The sequence below is a fragment of the Mus caroli genome, chromosome 8, assembly GCF_900094665.2.
Source record: "Mus caroli chromosome 8, CAROLI_EIJ_v1.1, whole genome shotgun sequence".
NCBI classification, from domain to species: Eukaryota; Metazoa; Chordata; class Mammalia; order Rodentia; family Muridae; genus Mus; species Mus caroli.
The window spans coordinates 40,620,047-40,645,550 of record NC_034577.1 but is presented as its reverse complement, the minus strand read 5'-3'; the positions used below and the strand labels follow the sequence as shown (position 1 = coordinate 40,645,550).

At 43.1% G+C, this 25,504-nt stretch overlaps 1 protein-coding gene across 1 annotated transcript in view; it reads right to left on the bottom strand.

Annotated features, from left to right (window-relative positions):
• Enpp6 (ectonucleotide pyrophosphatase/phosphodiesterase 6) overlaps window positions 1-25,504 on the bottom strand; it is a 100,525-nt gene that overhangs the window by 40,272 nt on the left and 34,749 nt on the right. The window contains exon 2 of the mRNA XM_021170656.2: window positions 16,875-17,054. Coding sequence (XP_021026315.1) covers window positions 16,875-17,054 — 180 coding nt within the window. The remainder of the gene's footprint in view (window positions 1-16,874; window positions 17,055-25,504) is intronic.

The window sequence follows — 25,504 nt, the reverse complement described above, 5'->3', positions numbered from 1 at the left end:
TCTCTTCTCTTCTCTTCTCTTCTCTTCTCTTCTCTTCTCTTCTCTTCTCTTCTCTTCTCTTCTCTTCTCTTCTCTTCTCTTCTCTTCTCTGGCTTGATTGGTAGAGGTCTCTCTATGTCTCAGCATTCTAAGATTTGTGACTGTAGTATGTCATCCATTGGCAGTTCTTATCCTTCTTGTTTCTGCCTACCTTCAGCCCAAACTGTCTCACCTCTCCCTCTCCCTCTCCCACTCTGGCCCCACCTACTGTCCCTGGTTCTATTTACATTCACTTTGACTTTACCTCTAGCAACCCAATACTATTCGTCTTACGCTGCCCCCCCCCCCCCGGCACATAGAGTAACTAATGTATTAATGTACATAGTACAGTCAGTTCCCCTTTATTTCCTGAAGTGAGTGCAGCTTCACGGTCGATTGCTTTTGTTTCATTGTTAATGTCTTTGCATAGAGGGCTTATCCTGTGATGGTGACTATGATGCAGAGGATTTGGAGGCTGATGGAGCCTTTTATGACCCAGTTGTGTATGACTTAAGGACCTTAAGACTCATAGTCCTCAAAGATTGACCAGAGATAGTGGCTCTGAGTTCATTGTTTCACATCCAAGAAAAATTAATGACACACATTCTTGTGGGAGCATACAAAGTGGAAGTGAGGTTTATTAAAAAAAAATGGCTACAGGAAAGTGAGAAATTAAGAAAGAAAGAGAAACCTCCAAGTGTTGGTAAGGCTCCCCAAAGGAAGAAAACCTTTTAACTTGGTTTTTATGAGGCAATGGCATAAAGTGGATGAAGAATGAGGTCATTTCTACTGAGACTGACTGTTTCTCTGGGTTACCATGGGCCCAGTCAATGGAGGGCCCACATGTTCTATAGCTGTTCCCCTGGCCCAACCATGGGAATGATTGTGTGCTGTGCATGATCTGTCCACACAGTTAAGGGTAGAAATGCCCTCTGTCCGTCTCTGACTCCAGCTTTGATGTTGACTGTCTGCTAGCCCTTACTCACTTCAGTGACCACCATCTGACCTTGGCAGGTGTCTCAAGTGCTGTTAATTGTAACGAGCTCTATTTGTTCTCACATCTACCAAGAAGTAGCTGCAGTGTTCTTGGTTATGCCTTCATGTATGGGATGGGCCTCCTTCCTAAAAGGGGACCTGGCATGTTAGAAGCCACCCTTACATACAAGTTAGTCTATTGTCGTTAGCTGCATTCGAAGCAACTTACTTAAAGCAAAGATATGTAATAAGAAACTGATCCTAGCATGTATTTTCTAGAGGGGGAAAATTCTGATGGAAGTTAGCCAGCCATCCTGCTGTAAACGACCTCGTTTCTTTGAGCCCACTGATCTTCTATCAAGTCCACTTGCCTACCTCATGCTTAGAAGCAAGCATCTCTATCTTTCATCCTCAGTACCCTGATCTCATTCATTCTTTTAACCTTTATATTCCCTTTTTACCTTAACACTCATTTACATATTAGTACATATGGGCAACTTTTGTTTTTTTAACGATGAGCTCTTTAATTTATTACACACATTAATTTATTATGTATGTCTCAATCACTGGTGCAAGTAATAGTATATAGTCTTATGCAAATAGGAATGTAGTCTTAGGACGCTTAAGCCTGGTGCCATGCACACAGGCTTATTATACCTCAGCCCTACTATGACCTAGTCCCTCTTGAACTTTTCAAGTATTCCCACTGATAGAATGAAGGTGACTTAAATTTAAAAGCTCAACCAATGGTCTAACTCCAGATAAGAAATCCCAAATGCAAAAACAAAAGAAATATGAACAGCCAAGGCAACGTGTCTCTGCCAAAAATTACGAACTCCACAGTAATGGCCTCCCAAGGAGAGAGATGCAAGATTCTAGGCAAGGAGTTCAAAAGAATGTTTAGAAATATGTTCAAAGAAGTGAAGGGGGATATAAAATAACTCCTGAATGAATTCTAAGAGAGTATACAAACATCTTTAAAAAAAATAAGCCATCACAGAATATGGAAATTAAGAGAGAAACACAGAAGAAACACCAAATTAAATTGGTAGAAATGAAAAAAATCCACTAAGTAAATAAAAACTTTAATAGAAAGCTTAGTCGTTGAACTGATCGTGGGGAAGACAGAATGCCGGGGCTGAAGATGAGGGAGAGGGGTTAGAGTTTTCTAGTAACCTTCTTATAGCATTTCAATAATGCAATGAAAACATGACTAAAGAGCACAACAGATATATGTGGGACACTGTGAGAAAAACAAATCTATGAGTCATGAGACAGAGGAAATTCTTCTCATGGAAAAAGGAATATAAAGCTTTTTTTTTTTTTAAAAAACAAAAATCACAGAATAATTTTTTTTCCAAATGTAGGGAAGGAGATGGTCAAGTACAAGAACATTAAGGATAATAAATATGTAAGACCAGAAAAGGAAACTCCATGCCATAGTTAAAGCATAAAATATGCAGTACAATGAAACTATACTGAATACTGCACGAGAGAAACACCTGTGTGAAGGCAGGCCCACCAGAGTAACAGCTGACTCTGCATCAGAAACTTTAAAAGCCAGAAAAGCTTAGAATAATATGCCTCAAGTTCTGAAAGACAATTGATGCCAACTCAGCCTACTGTACCCAGGAAAGCTATTTGTCATAATTGAAGAAGAAAGAAAAACTTTTCATTATTAGAAATAATCTAAAGAGTTCCTGGCCACTAAGCTGGCTCCAGAGAACACATTAGCAATACTCTGTCAGATTGAAAAGAAAGGCAAATGTACCCATGAAGCTACAGAAAGAAAAGATAAACTATGTTAGTGCAGAAGTTAATCAATGAGGAATAGAAAAACAAAAGCAAACAAACAACCCCCCACCCACAAAACAAAAATGACAAAAATTAATACACATATGTCAATAGTAACTCTAGATATTAATATCAGTTCTTCAATTAAGGACACAGACTAACAGCTTGGATAGATGAATAAAGACTTAATATGTTGCCTCTAAGAAACACACCTCGCTATCAAAGAAAGACGCTACTTTAATGTGAAAAGACAAAGATATATATTTCAAGCAAATGGAGACCACCACCAAAGGCTCCAAAAGGTGCTGCTGTTCAAATATCTGGAAAAATAGATTTCAAACCCCAAAATAGTCAGAAGGCCATTCCATGCTTATTAAAAGAACAAGATAGCAAGAGGACATTACAGTTCTAAACATATACAAAGCGTGGGTGCACATAATTTCCTAAAGCAGATGCTGCTAGATTTGAACTCACAGGTTGGCCCTAACACAACAGTGGATGGTTTTGATAACACTCTTACTAACATATACTTCACTGCAACTAAAATAGAGACACACTGGGGAGAAACAATATCAAAGATTGAATAAACCTAGCAGACACCTACAGACCATTCCCTTTAAATGACGCAGACAAACATTCATATCCATGGTCAATAGTGCTTCCCCTAAGGTAAATGATGCAAGAGAGCACAGAGCAAGTCTTAATAATACAGGAAAATTGAAATAACTTCTTTTTTTTTCTATCTGACCACTGTAGAGTAAGCCTATAAATCATCAACAAGAGAAATTATAGAAAATATATAAATTCATGAAGATCAAACAGAGCTAGCTCACTGTTAAATGATGAATTGCTTGTTGAAAAAAAATCCAGAAGGAAAAAAAATTTTAAATCCAAGAATAGAATGAAAATAGAAACAGCATACCAGAACCTGTGGGAGACCATGAAAGCAGTCTCAGAGGGCAGTTTACAGCTACAAGTGCCTCCACTGAAAAACTCATAAAACCTTGAAGTAAAAAACACAATGACATGCATTATTAGGGTTAGAAATGCAAAACGCAAGCCAAAACCAAAAGTAGAAGGAGGGGAAGAGAGAGAGAGAGAGAGAGAGAGAATTAAGAACAAAAATAAACCAAAGAATGAATGAAATGAAGACTTGGTTCTTTGAAAAGAAAAACAAGATTTGGTCAAACTCCTCGTCAAACTGCATGTGTCTGCATATTTGACTAAAAAGTAGAAATAAAATTTCCTATGATGACAAAGTGGATAAAAGAGTGAGGGATAGGAAAATAGAGGAAAAGCATATGAGGGAGCATTTGCTCAACATATGTCTCCATAGATAGATAGATGATAGATAGATAGATAGATAGATAGATAGATAGATAGATAGATAGACAGACAGACAGACAGACAGACAGACAGACAGACAGATAGATAGATAGATAGATAGATAGATAGATAGATAGATGATAGATAGATACCTGTTGTGATAGAGATATATAGAGAGATATAGACATATTTTTTTAAAAAAATTAAGCTTTAAAAAATAAAACTCCTCCTAACAAAAAAAAAGTTTACTATAAACCCCAAACTGAGATAATTTGTAAATGTACAGATGAATGAATTCTTACCAGGTGTGGGAGCTGTTTAAGCAGCACTCACATTGGGCAGCAGAATGCTATCATCGTATACAGCCGCCTTCCCACACACCTTCCTGGGGCCGCTTTGCTCAAGTGGGAATTCTGTCTTATCACTGAACACTAGATTTAACTACCTTCAAACTTAACATACTTCAACAATTCAAATTAATTAAAATGTTTAATAAATTCTTAGTAAAATTATATTTAGTATATTCCCTAATATTGTTTTATTAAGCCAATGATTGGCATTTGACAGTCTTGTACCTATCACACATTGTTAGTCGGCCTTTCTTCTGTTGATTTCTGCTGAATCAGTAAGTATTATGACTATGCCCTTCTTTTTCTATTGGCTTGCTATTCATATAGCCTGAGAAAATGAAATATAAAATATTGGTCCACTAAAATTTGCTGTAAGTTTTCATTTCTTTAACTTTCCAGATGATATAAAGATGGGCTAATTAAAAACAAAAACAAAATAAACAAAAAAAACCCTTTACTCACTGTTTCCATGTATTATAACTTCCCATGGATTTTTATAATAAAAAGATTATAATGACATTGTCAATTTGTGTTTACCTACCTGGTTTCCTTTCTTCTGTTCTTCATTCCTCCCAACATCTCTTTGCTTCCCTCTGACACCTCCTCCTGTTTGAGGGATTTAATATTCCTGTCCTGTAGACACGCTGGCAGTATCAAATACTACCTCTTTCCCATTCCTTTCCTCCTCTCTTCCATTTCTCCTTTCCTGCTCCTTGGGACCATATCTCTTGTGTCCTTTACGTTGCGTTCTGTCTTTATACCCTTTGCCTCTCCACATTTAACCCGTAAGACTATCAGTCCTAGAATTACCTTTTAAAAAATATTCTAGTTTACTGGTGAGCATTTCCATTTTGTTGTTTTTGCATGGTTCTTTCAAAGTGCATGACTAATATCTGGGTCACTTGTAGAATTGAGTCTATTGTCTCATTCATTCCTCTTGATTTGGAGATGTTGGTCAGGACTTGTTTTCTTTTTCTTTTTTGGATGTGGCATACTACATATGAAAATGTATAAGTATCATGTGATGTTCTGCATGTTATGTTTTTCTGGGAAACATGTACTATTACTTATGGAAGCCTCTTAGACCACCCCCAGCTGTAGTGTAATGAAGGAGAAAGGTTATTCAAAACTCAACGGCGTGTTCATGAAACCTTTTCTATGTGTCTACTGCCACCATGTAGAGATAATCTCTTGTACATGGTGTAAAAGCATTTGTCTGTCAAGGAAAAAAAAACCCTTCAGCCAGTGAGCTGAGGCAGGATTAGAAGGTAAGACATCCGGCAGAGAGAGAGAAAAGAGGTAAGTTTTGGGAAACAGAGTGGAGGATTCAATCCGGGAGACTTTTTTTTCTCTTCATGTGCATTTTATTTTATTTTTTTTTTATTTTACTAGATATTTTCTTTATTTACATTTCAAATGCTATCCCAAAAGTCCCCTATACCCTCCCGCTGCCCTGCTCCCTTACCCACCCACTCCCACTTCTTGGCCCTGGTGTTCCCCTGTACTGGGGCATATAAGTTTGCAAGACCTAGGGGGGTCTCTCTTCCCAATGATGGCTGACTAGGCCACCTTCTGCTACATATGCAGCTAGAGACATGAACTCTGGGGGTACTGGTTAGTTCATATTGTTGTCCCACCTATGGGGTTGCAGACCCCTTCAGCTCTTTGGGTACTTTCTCTAGCTCTTCCAATGGAGGCCCTGGGTTCTGCCCTATAGATGACTGTGAGCATCCACTTCTGTATTTGCCAGGCATTGGCCAAGCCTCATACGAGAAGTTATATCAGGGTCCTTTCAGCAAAACCTTGTTGGCATATGCAATGGTGTCTGGATTTGGTGGCTGACTATGGGATGGATCCCTGGGTGGGGTAGTCTCTGGATAGTCCATCCTTTCGTCTTAGCTCCAAACTTTGTCTCTGTAACTCCTTTCATGGGTATTCTGTTCCCTATTCAAGGAGGAATGAAGTATCCACACGTTTCAAAATATCTAAGTCTCAGAGTTGTTATTCTTGGAACTTGGGCCTAGGAGGGAAAACACATGGTTACAGATGGCACCCACTATACTACCTAATTTGCCAAACCCTGCATGGCCAGGAAGGGATGGTGTGATATGGTTCCCACTCCTAGAACAGAGCCAGCAGACTATGTGCTTTCAGGAGTATGGCTGGTCGATGGGCATGAGGCATATGTAAGTATATATATTATATAAATATAGTGTATACACACACACACACACACACACACACATACGCACACGTCATGATCCTTCTTCAGGAAATATCCTCCCTGCCAAAGTTATTGGGGGTTGTTCTCCCTGCCAAGATTAATGACTCCATGGTAGTCAGACACAGCACAAGTCCAGGATGTGAGGGTGTGTCTATGTCCTTAGCAAAGCGGTAAATGCCGAGACCTTCAGGACAGCCCTTAAGGATGTGGGAAGAACTCTGAATTCAAAAATATATAATTTTTCAACTGTGCAAATTATAAGAATGCAGTATGAATCATATGAGGTGCTTCATGAACCTAAAAGAATAGAGGCAGCTCTACTATGAATCAGCATGTCATAAAGATTCAAAGACAGCCAGATTCTAGAGTTCAAGGTCAGCCTGGAACAGAGCTAGTGTGAGCCCAGGTATGGTGGAAATGGTAATCTCAGGATAGGATCCCACCCAGCTAGTTTATTGTCTGTGCTTACTAAGGCAGGCAGATCTCTGAATTCATTTGCAACACTTAAAAACAAATGTCCTTGCTGTCTCTTTCTAAGACTCAAGGGCCAGGGTCATGAAATGCTGATTCGTGAGATAATCACAAGGAAACCTGGAGCAAATGGTTGAACTGACGTGTAAATAAAAGGCTGGACTGTGGGGCTGCCTGATACGAACTATCCAGAGAGGTTTTAAGAATAGTTTTCAAGAGAGAGCTGTCTCAAGCAGAGGGTTGTCTAGAAAGCTGTCTCGAGCAGAACTCAGGCTGTCAGTTTTCACCCCATGGTTTGGCTCTTTTTCTGCTCTCGAACTCTCCTTCTCTCGGGAACCCCTCTCCAAGCTGATACTGGTCCTTAGCACTAATCTTTATTCCTCAGATGGCGTTCTTTATTGTCCTCGTTGAAATTATGGAATGATTACTGGGCCTCCATTAGTAGACACTGAATTCCAATGCCTATGCCTTCTTTTATCTTATGATCTTTTCAAAATTGAAGTTCCTTTGCCTCCCAACTGCTGCTTTTGAGATCAGCATTTGACTGTTGTAGACACGCACATGATTGTCAGATGTACCTCTCTGTCAAAGGTCTCAGTGGGTGCCCAACCTATTACACAAACACAGACGTGTCAACTGTCCAGTAGTTCTGAAAACGACTTAGCCTACCTTTGTATCAAGTAGAACTGCAAATTCTAACCACTTTTAAGCACTAACAAAAAGACATTTTATCATAAAGGCATTTCTGAGTCCAAGGAACAAAAAAGCTTTTAAAAGTTAACTTATATCCATGGATGGAAATGATTAATCACTAGAATGATATAAGTTCAGAATCGGTTCTGCTTCTCTTTGTTAGTGTTAGTGCTAAGAAAGCTGTTCATATAAACAAGTAGATGAAAATAGAAGTAGTTTGTACTCCTGTAATTTAATTCTTCTAATGCCAAAATGTGATGCAGCATAAATTTTAAAACAATATTCAGATGGCAATTCAATTAAGTTTTTCTTAAATAACTTTAAAAGCCAGCACTAGCAGCTGTTTATTTTTTTCACTTACTTTCCAAATGCACAAGTATTTGCGCTGTGTATCTGACTGTCTGTCTTTATGAATCATCAGGATAGCACAGTGTGCCTTAGTGAGATTCTGGGTGAGAGGTATTGTTTCTTATGTGAAGTGAGAAAAGGGCATATTTCAGTCAGAACAATTTTAATACCAAATATTCTAGGTTATATAAAATATTATATAATTGGGGGTTCCATAAAATATTCTATTAAAACTAATCTTGTTCTTGGAGAGGCTTGGGAACCCAGTTTGAAGACATTCAAACTAGGAAAGGAGGTCACAGTAGCTCTGTCCTACAAAAGTGCAATGTCCAGATAATAACAGACCATGAAGTGGTGTTGGGAGCCAGTGATGAGAAATGGGTTATAACTTGGTGTCATTCATAACCCAAGTTCTGTAGGCAAAGCAGAAAGAGAAAGAACCACCATAGCATGCATCATGACTCAGTGTTCATTCCGAGTCAGGGATTCAGACAATGGGACAAGAAGTCCTATCTCCATTGGGAGATGCTCTGAATGCACGTTCTGAAGGTGCCATCATTTGAGATGGAAGCTAGATACTTCCACATACCCCAGAGCATGGACTGGATAAGTAATAGACTAGACAAAGCCTGGGGCAAGTCTATCCTCCTTCTCTGCCAGTCCAGTGTGGTCTTTCCTGGGTGATCTCTCAAAAGGAAAAACACCGTGCCTTATCTGGGATGCTAAAAGCCAAGAATGAGTAAATGACTGAAAAAGAAAGTCAGCAACAAAAGACAATGGCGGCACAATGGAGCGTGGTATAAACCGAATGGGTAGTTTCAGCGAGAGCAGAGTTAATTACTCCTAGATGGATTTGTGTGGGTGCTTTGTTTCATTTTTCTTTGGTCTTTGATAGGAATCAGCAGACTGGGGGTGTAGTGTGGACAGCTCTCTAATCAGGAGTCTGTGGACTGTCTTCTGGATCTGCCACAGGCTAGTTCTGCGATCCGTGAATGTGGGCGAGTATTTCTCAACTTCCAGGCTGCTACCTCCAGACCTGTTTCACGGTTGTGCAGAGAACAGGAAATTTGGTCCACTGAGGTCACTACAGGTCACCCAAGCATGACTGAGGGAAGGATGAAGTGTTGGACTGTTGCCCCAGGGGTCTGCATGGAAGGCCATGGCCAAGACATGGTCTGGAAGTTAGACTTTGTTTCCATGACAACCTTGAGGACAAGCTTTCTCTTTTCATTCCATCCTCATTCATCATTGCTGGTGAACTTAGAAGAGAATTGTCCTTAATTAAGGTACACTCATCAGGACTTACTCTGGTCTGTGCTATTTCTGATGACCTACTAAGTATTATAATAAGCAAGTCAAGTTACAAGGAGCAATCACCAGGGACCACCACTACGTTTGTGCACCTTTGTGCTAAATATTTTAAGGTAGTTTTTTCTCATTCTTCATCTACCAGATTATTTTAATATACTTATAATTTTTCACAACAAGGCCTTGTTGGCCAAAATAAACTATCAAAACAAATATGAAAATCCAGGATGTATACAGTGTGGGTGATACATGTATGTAGATGTGGCATCCTTATGGATTGAACAATTTCAAAGCAATACGTCAAACCCTGTTCTTTCATAGATTTGAAAACACCATCTAGACCATCTAGAGACTGCCATATCCAGGGATCCATCCCATAATTAGCCTTCAAACGATGGCACAATTGCATACACTAGCAAGCGTTGGCTGAAAGGACCCTGATATAGCTGTCTCTTGTGAGACTAGGCCGGGGCCTAGNAAACACATAAGTGGATGCTCACAGTCAGCTATTGGATGGATCACAGAGCCCCCAATGGAGGAGCTAGAGAAAGTATCCAAGGAGCTAAAGAGATCTGCAACCCTGTAGGTGCAACAACATTATGAACTAACCAGTACCCCGGAGCTCTTGACTCTAGCTGCATATGTATCAAAAGATGGCCTAGTCGGCCATCACTGGAAAGAGAGGCCCATTGGACATGCAAACTTTATATGCCCCAGTACAGGGGAACGCCAGGGCCAAAAAGTGGGAGTGGGTGGGTAGGGGAGGGGGGGTGGGAGGGTATGGGGGACTTTTGGGATAGCATTGGAAATGTAAATGAGGAAAACACCTAATAAAAAGTAAAAAAAAAAAAAAAGAAAAGAAAAGTAAGGAAAAGAAAAGAAAAGAAAAGAAAAGAAAAGAAAAGAAAAGAAAAGAAAAGAAAAGAAAAGAAAAGAAAACACGACCCTTAGATAGAAGTGAATGTCCCAAAGTCTCTCTGTAGGCTGGTTCTGATCTCCTAGTTCTGGTACTTTTTCATCGTGCATATCTTCAATGTGCTTTGCCTCCTAGCAACTCTCTCTGAGGACCACCAAGCTGAGCCCATAAACATCACATTTCTCCTGGTTTCCTAGAGCAAAGGTCTCGCCTTCCAAGTGGAGTTCCCGCTTGCCAACTTTGACACGTCTTGTAACAATAACTCTTGTGAGCTGCGTTTTATGTGATGTGAGACAGGTGTGCAACTGTTGAATACAAGTCTCAAGAGAGCTTATTAAAGTAGCTAAGCCAATTAACTCTCACAGAAACACGCAACCTTTTCCAGGAAAATACATCTGAGGTACGGGAGCTTGTGGGAACAAGTTTTTGGAGGGAAGCATAGCCTTTGATCTCAGATACCCTTTCCCCAGGGTTGGCCTGGTCCCAGAAAGCTTTCTCCGGATGTCAGGAGGGAGGAAGTAGGCTATGTCATGGAAGGCTGGCCTTGTGTACAAGGTGAGACAAGCCAGAGAAGCAAACCCGAAGAGAAGCAGCTCACCTGTTACCCTTGAGTCCAGAAGCTTGGGAAGAGATCTAGTGGGACAAAAATGTGGTTAACAGGAAGCCCAGATAAGAAGGAATGGGCTTTCTGCAAGGCCAAGGCTCTGCTCAATAGGCCAAAGTCAGAATGAGCTTTTAGATCAGGGGAATAAAATCCACCAGACCTGGGTCATGAATATCCTCCTCCCAAGGGGGACAAGATGAAGACAGAGTGACCACTACTAGAGGCCCCTTGGGATAACCAGCAGTGGCACCTTCATGTCTGAAGCAAGTGCTTCAAGCACTTCTAACTCAGGATGTGGCACCTCTCATCAAGGAAGCCATCAGAACTCCCTGCAGTGTGTGGTGTTCCTGACCAAGGCCTCCTTCCCTAACAAGGACTTTGAATGAGAGCTTACTGGACTTACTTAGGGTATAAAATGCCAACAAAACCCTTTTCTTCATCTGGGATGCTGGATCTCTGGCCCCTGCTGAGAGATTCCTTCTCATCCCTCCCAATCCAGTCTGTGTCCTTTGAGACCTTACAAACTGTCCCTACCCCCATGTCTGAAGGTGTCTCAGATGTTCTGAGTCACTCCTAGGAACATATAGGGTAGAAAGTGGGTATTATCCCCATGGCCCTGTAAGGGCCCCTTCCTATTCCCTACTTAGTGTGTGTATGTTGTGTGAGAGTATGCACGTACACGTAGGCCAGAGGTTGCCATTCGGTGTCTTCTTCAGTTGCGCTCCACTTTAGTTTTGAAACAGCATCTCTTACTGATCCTGGAGATTACCTATAAGGCAGGGACCTGTCTGTCTCTGCCTTCCCAGCACTGGTAATAGAGGCATCCATGGCCACAGTTGCTGTATTATATGGGTGTTGGGGAATCTAAACTCAGGTCATTCATGCTTGCGTGGCAGGCACTTTACCTACTGCCAACTCTCCTATTCTTGCTGTATTGGAAATAAAACAAAACAGCAGCAACAACAACACCTTCTCCCTGTTGTTTCTCAGTAATTCCAGGGAAGTGTTGGAATCAGGGTAGAGAAAATGGCAGGGGCATGTGGGGAGGGGGCACAATTCTGCACTCAAAAGTCTAGAGAAAAATGACACTGGTGGCCCATTGAATTGGACCATTCTTTCCCTCTTTCCTTCTTTTATTACTTTTTTGAGGTTATAGAGATTAAACCTAGAGCCTGGCACATATTAAACAAGCTCTTTGACACATATTTATGCCTTCAGTTCTCAAAATTGTAGTTTTGGCCACTTTCCAAATGAAGCTCGCGGTTAACAAGTGTTGGAGCCAACAAACTATGTACCAAGGCCTCTTCCAGTTCTAAAATTATATACGTCTCAAAGACTAATGCCAAACTGATGACAGTGTTAGGAAATATAGTGACTCTCCAGATTGTTTTATTTGCATTGTCAAATATCTGGCTGGAAAAGAATTGCGGTTTCATCCAGAGGTTTGGTGTCATGTGCATAGAGGCAATGGCGGGGCTATGATAGCCACATACAGCCCTTGTCTAGAAATGGAGGGAGAACTGGCAAGTAGCTGTGTGTGTTCTTCTGAATAAAAAGTAGCTTATTGGTCTGAACACCTACACAGAACATGAAGATGCAGTGCCAGTGAGCCAAGGCACACCCAACATCATCCTGGGGCAAATGGGTGGTTGTGTCCAAGTCCTCTTGGTGCCAGGCTGTAGAGAATTAACACAGCAAAATCCATAATGAAAGACATAGGACTGGAATGTTAACCCTTAAAGGGCAACTAAAGAATGAACTTAAAATCTGTTGCTACTGCGTAGGTGAGTCTGCTGATGTGGGGCGCTCAGATGGCCTTTCCACAGAAATTCTTAATACCCCCCCCCATTACGCCTCTTCATCCTCGGGACATCCAACAGCTCGGAGTTGCTCTTCAATATCAGTAGAAGATGTGTTTTTGTCCTCCAAAATAAAATTTCATTGACATCAAAAAGTTCGCGATCAATATGTAACTAGCTCTTAACCTTTGTGGAGCAGCGGTGGGTCCCAGGTACACTACTTCTGACTTATTTCAGCCTTGAACCATTTCTTAAGCATCGTTTCCTCTGTGCAACCACACAGGAGCCGTGGGCAGGGAGGGCTTTGAAGGCTCTGTTGACAAGCCTTAACTGTGTGAAGATCTGGGCTGAGGGAGGGTGGACTCTTTGTCCTCCCTGCTCAATTTGTCACGCCAGGGCTCTTTCTACCTGACAGGAAGACTTGAACTCCTGCCATCTCTAAGTTGCACTTCTAAATATTGACTTAATGGAGAGACTCAAAGTGTCATAACACAGCTCACTGGAGCCATGAAGATTGTCCAGGCCTCACAGAGAAGTCTGTACAATGTCCCACGGGGAGTGGGAAAGGAAACAGAAGATGGAGGAAGAGAAATAAAATCCAGGCGTGTTTAGCAGACATGCATGACACTTGGCTTAATCTTGTAGAGACAAATGAATGCTTGGTAGCTCATTGTCCGAGGCTGGAGTAGAGCAAGGAGGGGAGAGAATGAACAACAGTGACTAGGACTCTCTTGGATCTTCACTCGCAGAAATGAGGTCACTGGGGTACCACAACCTGGGCTGGACAGCCTGCCCTCAGAAAGCCTTCAGTTAGGTGTTCAGTTTTGAAGGACTAGACAGTGTCTAAGAAACAAGGAGTTTCTCATTTAATTCCTGTGAAGACTTCGATTCAGATCGTGGACCAATCTCCATGATGGTACAGGGAGGAAATCTCTTTTTAGTCTCTTTCTTTCTCATTGTTAACTCAGGCAGTTTTACCATGTCATATGAACTCCTGAACTATGGCTCAAAAGGACTGATGGGCCCTTCTGGAAGAAGCGTAAGGGCTCAATGAGATACAGTACAAGATCCATCACATATTCAGTGATACATAAATTAAGATTCTTGATGGTGAAAGGAAAAACAACACTCTGTAAGACAGCAGTAAGAACTTTGGCATATGACCACGGCCTCTCTCTGGATTTCCTCCCACCTTGCCATACCACTGGCTTCTACGGCTATACCACTGACAGAGTGGTATGCAAGCAAGGACTAGAAATGTTAGAGGGTAGCAATTGTGTGGTTGGTGCCTTTTAAAACATTAAGATTTAAGGTTTCACAATAAAGACAATGAAGCCAGCCAGATATTACAGAAGGTAGCTACCATGGTATTGTGGCAATATTCACCTTGGTGGTCCTTAGGGCAATGACCAAGCAATGTCATATTCTTTCTTCTGTGTCTATGCATGCAATCTCTTATATTCACTGACAATGATGCTTCTAAAACCAACCTTAATATGCAGCAAACTCTCGGTTTTAGACCTCACCAAAACAGGCTTAACTCTGAACTTGGCCCTTTAGATAAGTCTCCTGAATTGACCTACATTTCTTTGGTCTAGCAACCAACTTCATGGCCACAGTTGGGTCTTCTATTTTAGATAAAGGAGTATCTTCAAACTGTTATGTTCTGGGAGCCACAAATGTTTCCCCATAGATTCACACTTTGAATGCTTTCTCTTGTGGCACTATTGGGTGATGCTATGGTGAAGCTATGGTGATGCTATGGTGATGCTGTGTAGGTTACTAGGACTCAGGGTGGGCCTTTGACAGTTGTAGCCTCGTCTCTGATTTCAGCGGCCTTTGGTCCACTGTGATGTGAACGGCTGTTCTCTGCCACCAGCTCCACAAATTATAATTTTCTACTCAAGTTCATGGTACCAAGTGGCTGTGGACTTCAACATTTGAAACCAGGAGCAAAATAAACCCTTCTTCTCTTCATTTCTGTCATACATACTTGGCCACAGGGATGTCAGATGTGACTGATTCCCTGATCTGAAGCATCTCAAGCTTGTTTAGGTGACTGATGGGTATGCACAGTCCACGGTGTCACTCTGGATTATCTCTGTTGGCAGAATAAGCCTGTTAGCTCTGCACAGTGTGGACTTAACACAGAGTGTGCTGGCCTTCATGAGCGTGGGGCTGCCCTTTGCAGCCTCCATAGTCTGTGTCCTGTGCTCCTTTGAGATCTGGCACGCCCTTGTGGACCCTGAGCATCTCTCCATATGTGGCCACCTCCAGAGAGCATCCTCCAAGCTCCTGTGGAATGCCCACACCCTCAGTGCGGGCCATCTGTGACTCAGCTTTGGATGACTCATTCTCCCCTCCCTTCTCCCCCACGCCTGTCCGTGGTCCTCTCCCACAATCCACTCTGCTTTCACAATTCTCTCATCTGTTTCTGCCCTCCCCCCGCCCCAGCTCTCCACAACCCAGGCCAGCGAGATCTCTGCTGCTTCTGCCTACCTCCCACCTGACCGCTGTTCATCTCTTGTAGACTTTTACCAGCAGCTGCCTCCGTAATGACAAGAATCTAAGTTTTATATTGTTGGGAGAAAGCGCTATAGCCATGTGTCTTATTGCTACCTCACCTGCTAAAGAATGAATCCACAGTAGCAAAGTGATTGTTTGGTCAGTGTTGAATTCCTTCATACTTGGGGTGTGTGTGTGTGTGTGTGTGTGTGTGTGTGTGTGTGTGTGTGTGTGTGTGTATGTGTGTGTGTGTGTGTGTGTGTGAAGAAGACTTGCTTGAGTCTGTTCTTCTAACGTGTGGGTTCTGGAGGTTGAGCCCAGGTCTTCCGGTTTGGCTGTGAATGCCTTTAGCTGACCCTGAATCTCCTCATTCCTCATGGAGGCTCTTCAGTGGATGGAATGACAGTAGCCACTGACGTTTTACAATGGACGTGGCAGGTTGTAGCACTACTTGCTTCATTACAGTAAAACAGTTTTGCTTCCCAATTATCTGGATGTATAAAAGGTGCCAGCCAGAAGAGGTGTTACATAATTCATTACCAAGCAGTTGTACTTTGATTTTTTTCATTTTTGATGCAAAGGTAGAGAAATGCAAATATATTGGATAAAATTCTCAAAGAATAAATAAAAATATTATTTTGAAAAAAGTATATAGAAACAGTATATGCAATTCCTCTGTGATAAATCAGCGAGCAGACTAGAAGTGAGCTCCCTTACGTACTGAAGACGTTGCACATGAAAATCAAGCACGAGACACTGGAACAAGAGAACCAGGAAGTGACATTTTACCCAATGACGCTATAGAGCTCAAGAAAGGAATTTTTAAAATGTGCCCATAGAATATCTTTGTCATTTATGCATTTGGTAGATGGTTATTATCCAGACTATACACTGAACTAAAAACAAAACAAAACAAAACAAAAAACCAAGAAACCCAGTTAATAGAGTGGATAATGAAATAAACAGATAATCCATAAAAGAAAAAATGCAGCTATCTGAAAAACTCCAGCCTCGTTAACAACTGCAGAAATACAAATCGAAGCTACACTAAGAGTCTGTCTTAGTCCTGTCAGGGTAGCTGTCCCTAAGAAAACAAACAACAACAAATGCTGGCACAGATCTGGACAAAACAGAATCCTTGTGTTCTGTTGGCGGGAATGTAAGCTAGTTTCAAAACCACAAAAATAAGTATGGAGACTTCTCAATCAACTAGCAACAGATCTACCGTATGACCCAGCTACACCACTCCTGAGCAGTTATTCAAAAACCTTCTAAGTCTTCTCACAGAGCCCTTGAGCACCAGTTCGCTGCATCACGATTCACTAAGTTCTGGACCCGACCTAAGGGCACAGACACTGAGGGGCAATCCAGGAGAAGAAAGGCAGCTTACATACACCATGGCTTTCATATCATTGGTGGGAAAGCGAATGCAACTGAGACAATTAAGCAGAGGAGGTCAGCCTCCAAAAGGCAAAGGTCACATGTTTGAGGTTTGGAAGCAGGTCGCCCGAGGGGGGCATAGCCTGCAGGTCGGCACACTCACCGGGCCAGTAATACATGTAGACCTTCCTCCTGGCTTTCATCAGAGTGATCCACAGTGGTTCTGACCCGTTCCACCACAGGGGCATCAGGCTGTCTCGGTTGACCCCGATGTCAAATGACTTGTTGGTTCTGGGATCCCACATGTAGTTGCCAATCATCTGGTGGACCTCACAGTGGCGGCCTGCAGGGATGAGGAGACAGTTAGTCTTTGTCTATAACCCTTGTTTAATCCGATTTCCAAAGCATCTCATGCTCGTTTAGGAAGGAGAGAAAGTACCACAACTTGATCTTTTCTGTTGTTATACAGAGACTCCGTTTTTATAGATGGTGCCAAGAGGATGACAAAAAAAGAACCACCAATGGGAGACCAGCCAGGTGTACACACCAGATCCCAGATCGTCCAGATTGGCATAATGACACCCTGTCTCAAAAATAAAACAGATATCTACAAGTTACGGATGGGATCACTTTGCATACAGCTAGATCTTTCCAACTTCTGTGTTTTAAGTTACATTGAGGGGACAGGTGAGAGACATAGCAGGGAAAGGATTTTGCCACCAAGCTTGGAGATCTGAGTTTGATCCCTAGAACCAACACTGAAAGGAGAGAACTGACTCTCTCAACTTTTCCTCTGACTTCTGGTCCTTTGATTTCTGTGTGTGCAACACACACACACACACACACACACACACATAGAAAAACAAATTGCAATTACAGCGAGGATACTACTTTGGGTATAATTTGGCCATCTCTCCATAGCCTGAGGTCTCCACATGCCTCAGCCTGGAAAAAAGTGAATTCTTGTGACAGGTGGTTTAGATTCTCACCCCAGAGACAGTTCTGTATCCCTTCAATTTCCCTCCCACAAGATAGGGGACCCAGCTAGGAACATGATTCTCTCCTTTCTTAGAAAAGACAAGTTATTACTTCATTGTTCACCTTATAACATTTGGAACCCAATAGTGCAAAAACAGACTTCAGTTGAAAAAACAAGAAAACATCACTCCACATGGAGCTAGTGGGCTAGTTCTGTGGACAGAGCGCTGTCCCAGCAGAGAAGCCAGAAGTGAAAGAAAGGCTCAAGTGCTGGGACTCTTGGGAACATTCGATTAATTATTTATTTTAGAGCATTCTGTTTCATCTTTAGAGTAAAAAAAAAAATAACACAAACATTGACAAGGGCATCAGGAAAAAAAATTTGCTGCAATTTGAGCGAGTGTCATTTGGCACAGAGACGAAACACACTTAAGCAGGCTCCATAAGCAAGCACGACCGGAATAGTGTTCTCTGTTTTTCTCTGTTTGTTTTTGGCTGTTGTTTCTTCCAGTCTTCCCACACCCAAAACTCTATTCTTAAACAAAAACAAAGAGGAACTACCAAGTTTTAAAGAAAACAAAAACAAAAACAAAAACAAAAAACAAAAAACTGAACGCCAGAATTTACAAAAAGGCCTGATCTTCTGCCATAGAAAGCCAGACATTCCACACGCTGTGTTTTAAAATTTAAAGCTCAAAGAACTAAAGGCAAGAGTTTTTACTCAGAGCTGCAGTGCGCATATTTTTATCCCCACTAAAGTTTTTGCTTGTCAACAAATAACATTTAAAAGTGAAACAGAACAGATATGATAGAATCACCATGGTTAAGAAATTGCAATGCACACTTATTAAATACATGCACACATACATGTCAAATGTGAGCTACAGCCTCCGCCCTCAAGTGGATTTTTTACCCAGCAGAGAATCTTTGCATAGAGATCAGCTTCCAGGGAAGAGAAGCTAGAAGGAGACCAGCCCGCAGCATCTCTTCAGCATCATGACCATCATCAGAGCCTCCGTTGCTAGGGAGAACTGAGAGTATGTGCTAACTAGTTCATGGAGTAGAGACATCGTTCTTCTTCATTCAAATCCATTACCCCTTTTAGTTCAGCAAAGTTGAAGCACCGCCCCCTCAGCCAAAGCTCTTATGGTTTCTTCCTTCAGAACAATGGCTTCAGAGACTTTTGTCATCTTATGGCAGTTTGCTCATGCTTCCATGGGGCAACTGTGATAAAATAACCACAGCAAAGATAGTTTAGAGAAGATGCCATGAAACACACAACAACAATCAAAAGTAATTCCTAAAGTACTAAGACTGCCACCAAACCCCAGTGTCATCGGGCAATACCCTTGCACTGTCTGGTTTTTGTCAACTTGACACAAGGTAGAGTCATCAGAGAGGAAAAAGCTTCAGTTGAGGAAATGCTCCCAGAAGATCCAGCTGTAAGGCATTTTCTCAGTTAGTGATTGATTGATGGGGAATACTCATCCCCATTGTGGGTGGTGCAGCCCTGGCCTGGTGGTCCTGGGATCTATAAGAAAGCAGGCTATCCGGGCAGTGGTGGCAAACGCCTTTAATCCCAGCACTTGGGAGGCAGAGGCAGGCGAATTTCTGAGTTCAAGGCCAGCCTGGTCTACAGAATGAGTTCCAGGACAGCCAGGGCTACACAGAGAAACCCTGTCTTGAAAAACAAGCAAATAACAACCAAAACCAAAACAAAACAAAACAAAAAGAGCAGGCTGAGCAAGCCATGAGAGCAAGCCAATAAGCAACATCCCCATGGCCTCTACATCAGCTCCTGCCTCTGGGTTCCTGCTCTGCTTGAGTTCCTGTCCTGACTTGCTTTGGTGATGACCAGCAGTGTGTGGAAGTGTAAGCTGAATAAACTCTTTCCTCCCCAACTTGCTTTCTTACTCATGGCACTTCATTACAACAACAGGAGCCCTGATTAAGACACTTCTCTTCCTTCAACCTCCATGCTCTGAACCCCAAGAGGCCAAGCCCTTCCATCTTTCTTTGCTCTCTTCCATCCAGCTGGAAAGTTATGGGAGGCTTCCTGTACTCTGGAGAGCTGTTGCGTCTGAACTGAGAGGAGGGAAGTTAGCGAAGGAAGACGAGGTTTGGAGAAAGAGAAAAGGTAAGGCCTGGAGAGCTTTACTGTGGGACCCAACACCAAGGGTCACCTCAGACTCATGATCAGGGGTTGGGTCTTTGGGTGGACAGCCCATATTCTTCAAAGGCTGACAACAGGTGCTGGGCCAGTCCCCAGGGTTAGCCTTGTTCTAGAAACAAACACACACACAAACACACACACACACACACACACCTTTCTGGAAGCACAGAAGGAGTCTGTCTGCTCCTTGGCCAGCTGTTCCAGCTTTCTCCCCAGCTCAGCTGCCTTTGCTCCCACGAGCTCAGCAAGGTTATCATTGTGTGCTTGGAGCAGCCTGAGCCCCAACTCCAGCCTGAGCCCTGACTCACTCCAGCAGATCCTCTTTACCTAGCCTTTCTCTTGCAGCTCATACTTGCATTTGTTTTAATTGCCGGAGTGAAAGTGATAGCTGAGAGAACAGAACAGAACAAAACAAAACTCGATGTATCAGCCTCACAGCCTACGAGCGCTCATCTCGGTATTCCTGCCTGACCCGCATCTATTTTTACATATCTGCGGAGCTTGTTTGCCCTCCTCTGGTTTATGCTATCCACAGAGCCCTGCTGGTACTCGAGCCCATTGTCTCTCCCCTGCTAGATGCTCCCTTGCAGAGGCCCCCTGTGACCATCTGTGGCTCTCCCTTACATAAGGCCACCTGCCCATCAACAAGTGTCAGAACTGGGTTTTCTTCAACAACAGACATTTGTCAGGCTTATTAGTTTTCAGTAAGTCTTATTGTTTCTCATTATTTCCAAATATTAAATGTTGGTTCATTTTGTATTTCTTCCTCGTCCTTCCTCTTCCCTTGCCCCTCCCCTTCCTCCTCCTCCTTCTGCTCTCCCCCACCCCTTTCTTCCTCCTCCTCCCCATTGTGGTTAAAGGGGCAGGTGTTGGAGTCACAACATCCAAGTGTGAGAACACGTTCTTCCTATTACTGTCTTGCATGATCTTGGGGAAGTCCCTTAGGGCCTCTGCACACTTAAGTCCTTATCTAAGTAGTGGGTAGAGTAGTAGATCGTATGGAATCTATAGATACACAGTCCTCCCTCTGCATTGTAGCAGGTGTCCATCAAACTACTCTGAAAGCTGAAGCCGCACGAAGCTAGCTTACTCACCTATGGGGAAAGTACCACTGTCTCATAACCATTCAAAAGTCTCTCATTTATTTATTTAACATTCCCCTACTGCCAGTTGTAACCATTCAGGAAAGTAGAAAACAGAAAAGTGGTCATTGATCTCTAATTGTAATTTGAAGCATGGCAAACACTGAGAGTCAAATAGGTTTATTTCTCAGCAAAAGGCTCAACTGTGGTTTGAACAGCCCCTGCTTTTCAGAGCCCAAACAATGCCAGGGGACCTTTTGTTGCTGTCAGCCTGGGTGACCTGCCATCCCCTTCCCAAGCTTAGTTCAGCTCGAATTTTATCCTTTGTATGTTCAGCAATCAGAACCTCCCCACACACATTCCCTAAATGTTAGGGTGTCTGCTGGCATCGTTCCCTCGGAAACACCGCAATCCTCTTTGCTGTGTTCGGGACACGGTTGGTTGGTCTTCTGAAGGCTCACACTAGAAGCCAGATGCCCAGTGCAGAGCCCCTAAGTGGGAGAACCTTTAAGGGACCTGGGCTCATGGGAGTCAATTAGGTCACGGTGCTCAATCCTCAAAGAGAAGTTAAAGATGTCTTCTGAGAGTGGGAGTCAGATCACTTAAAACTGGGATAGCTCTTACGCAAAGAGATTGTTGTAAGGATGCTCATGGATTTTTTTTTTCTGAGGCAACTTCTCTCCCCTTCCCCCACTCCTCTATCATATTTCAATAAAACCTGGGTGCCTATAAGGATCATGATGTGTAGATCCTCCAGCCACCGAAATTGTGAGCCAATACAAAACAAACAACAAAAACAAAAATAAAACCCAACCTTCAGATTTTATCTATTACAGCCTTGGGTGCTTTGTTATAGCAATGTAAAATGGACTGTCACTCATTTATAGCACTTAGTTTACCTTCACTAGTTTCCTCTGCTTTCATGCCTAGAGTTTCTTCCTTTTTCTTCTTCTTCTTCATCAAGATTTATTTATTTTATGTATGTGAGTACACCGATGCTCTCTTCAGATACACCAGATGAGGGCGGTGGATCCCATTACAGATGGTTGTGAGCCACCATGTGGTTGCTGGGAATTGAACTTAGGACCCCTGGAAGAGTGTTCTTAACCACAGAGCCATCTCTCTTGCTGCTTCCCGCCCCTACTCCCAGCTTCTTCCATGATGTGATGTTGACCTACACGTGGTCAATTATTTCTTCTTAAATTACATTTGCATTTGACCCAAATCCTGCAAAGCTATTTTCCCCCAGCAGATTAAACGTCTCTGCCATCCTGTGTACCCAGCACATGCTGCTGCCCTCCGTTATGTCTCTTGAATGGTTCCTTTTGCATCTTTCACACTATGTATCCCAGATCCCCAGTAAGCAAATCTAACAGCTTCCTACCATAGCACTAAACTTTATCTAGAATAATAGGCTCTAAAAATTGGCATACCACCTTAGTCAGTTTAAGGGATGTCTTTATAGTAAAAGTAGAATTTTTCAGAAATGTGTGTATGTATTCTTTCAGATGCTGGGGGCTGAGGCTGGCCTCTGCATGTCCAGCATAAGAATGCATCAGAAGTCAAATGACTTTGTACCTGGGAGACGTAGAGGTGGCACAACTTCAGGCTTTGTTGTCTATGCACTAGTCAAATAGAAGATAGACAGCAACTAACCAGCAGATGGGCATGGTCGGTCACTGGTGGTAATGACATCACTCATGGTGAGGAACCCAGCTATTTATAGGCTGAGGGCCAGGGAGTAAAGTTCCCTAGTCAGGGGACTAAGGAACCAACGATACTGCAGTGCAAAGCACTGGCAGGTGAGTAGCAGACCAGCCTTCTGTTAGCTGCTGCAGGCTTCTCTCCCGGCCCCTCGATCTAGAGCGCCCTTCAGCTCATTCCTCTCTTCTCCATTCTCCACATAACAACCACCTCCAATTCTCTCTCTAAAATTTGACTCTCAGTAGCAAGTCTGCCTTCCAGAGCTCCTGATTGGCTCCTAAATGTGCTTATCATAGAACTCTGAGAAAATAGAAGAACTTAAGAGAGCAGTATTTCCTGTTGAGAGCCCCCCACTTCAGAAGACCACAGCAGTAAGGGGTACTGGGGTTTATTTTTAAAAGGAGAGAAAGGACAATCTCCCCCAAACTCTGGTCCATCTCTATCCCTGCACATCTTGTAGGCAGGGCAAATTTTGAATCAAAGGTTTTATGGGTGGCTGGGTGTTCCCCTCTCTCCACTGGAATTCCAGTCTGGCTCCAGGAGGTGACCACTTCAGGATCCATATTCCCCACAGCTAGGAGTCTCAGCTGGGATGAGCCCATAGACTCCCAGGAGCCTCCCCCATCCCAGGTCTCTGGCTGGTCTCAGAGATGCCCTCATTCTTTCTTCCAGCCCTCTCCCTCTCTTCCTCCCACCTGATCCCCACCCCCGTTTCCCTCCCCACCCCTTCTCCCACTCAGTTCCCTCTGTCCATTCACCTCTGATATCTTTTTTATTTTCCCTTCTGAGTGAGATTCAAGCATCCTTCTTTGGACTTTCCTTGTTACATAGCTTCTTTGGGTCTGTGGATTGAAGCATGGTTATCCTGTACTTCATGGCTAGTATCTACTTATAAGTGAGTACATACCGTGCATGTCTTTCTGGGCCTGTGTTACGTCACTCAGGATGATATTTTCTGGTTCCATCCATTTGCCTATAAATTTCATGATGCCCTTGGTTTTAATAGTTGGATAGTATCCCACTATGTAAATGTACCACATTTTCTCTATCTGTTCTTCAGTTGAGGGACATTTAGGTTGTTTCAAGTTTCTGGGTATTACAAGTAAAGTTGTTATGAATATAAGGAACAGCCAACCAATGACTGGCCCAAACTGAGACCCATCCCATGAGAGAGAGCCAACTCCTGACATTATTAATGATACTCTGCTATGCTTGCAGACAGGAGGCTAACATAGCTGTCTCCCGAGAGGCTTCATCCAACAGCTGATGGAGACAGATGCAATGACCCAGAGCTGAAGATTAAGTGGAGCTTGGGGAGTCTGTGGAAGAGTTGGGGGAAGAACTGAGAGAACCAGAGGGGTCAAAGACACCACAAAAAGATCTACAGAGTCCACTAACCTGGGTCCACGAGACTGAATCACCAACCAAGGAGCAGTCAAACCTAAGTCCCCTATGCTGACGTAGCAAATGTTCAGCTTGGACTTCATGTGGGTTCTGTAACACTTGGATCAGGGGCTGTCTCTGATGGATCCCTGTCCCCTAGCTGGGCTGCCTAGTCTTGCCTCAATGAGAGAAGATGCACCTAGTCCTGCTGCAACTTGATATGCCAGGGTGGGTTGGTATCCATGGAGGGCTTCCCCTTCTCTTAGGAGAAGCTGAGGGGGTAGTGGGGAGTGGGCTGTGTGAGAGTGGGATTGGGAGGAAAGGAGGGCCAAGAGTGGGATGTAATGTGAATGAATGAATGAATGAATGGGAAAAAAGAAGAGAAAGGAAACTCAAAGGGGAGAAAATAGAGATAAACGAAGAAAGTTCTAATGAGAATATTCCCCCTAGCACTTGAGAGCAAAGGGTGGGTGAGCCTGTGTGTGTTCAGATCAGTGGGTCATAGTATGAAACCTTATCTACCCAAATACTTTGTGTGATACACTTAGAATTGTGTATTGCTTCATCAAAGCGCCAGACATAACCGCATGCCCGGTGTTTTCTCTGACCACTCCCTTGTTGCTATGAAAAGCATCTATTTATCTTTCCTGTTTGTAGTAAAAGCAGAGCAGGGCATGAGAAGATGACTAAGGGAGTGCACACAAGGCACCTGCCCAGTCTAACCTGATTGGAAGGGTTCAGGAGGGCCACCCAGAGGAGCTGGGACTGGAGGTAAGGAGGGCTTCCTCTGGCACTCCACCCAAAGATGGGAGCATGTAGAGAGGGGTGGGCAGATAGGGAACTGGCTATGTCTTAGGGGGACAAAAAAAAGATGGTTGCTTTTTATCAGACTGGGGAATGAAAGTAAAAATGTGGCTCACTTGCTCTGAAAAGAGCGGTGCTCTCGGAGCTGTGCTGGTCTGGCACAGCTGAAACGTGAGTCCTTCACAATCCTGGCAATAAACAGATGGTGCACGTTACTTTGGGGCTGTTTAGTGGAGAGGACTGTTTAGTGGGGGGACTGTTTAGTGGGGTGACTGTTTAGTGGGGAGGACTGTTTAGTGGGGGGACTGTTTAGTAGGGAGGACTGTTTAGTGGGGGGACTGTTTAGTAGGGAGGATTTGTTTAGTGGGGAGGACTGTTTCGTGGTAGAGCAGCACAGGGGCCCATTACTACCACCACTTCCATCTCAGAAGGCTAACGAGCAAGAGGAAGGGTGTGGTCATCAAGCACCCTCCTCTGTCTATTAAACGCCTATTCCTTAGGCTATAGACATGCTGCAGGGGATGAGGTACTACACAAATAGACTAGCAGAATCCAAGACTTTAAAAAGAAATTTGCATTAAGGCATCCTTAACCCAATATAGGAGGCCCCATGTGCTGTGGAGCCCCTGAACACAGACATGTAGGTTTTAGGGTATCCCAGGGCACATC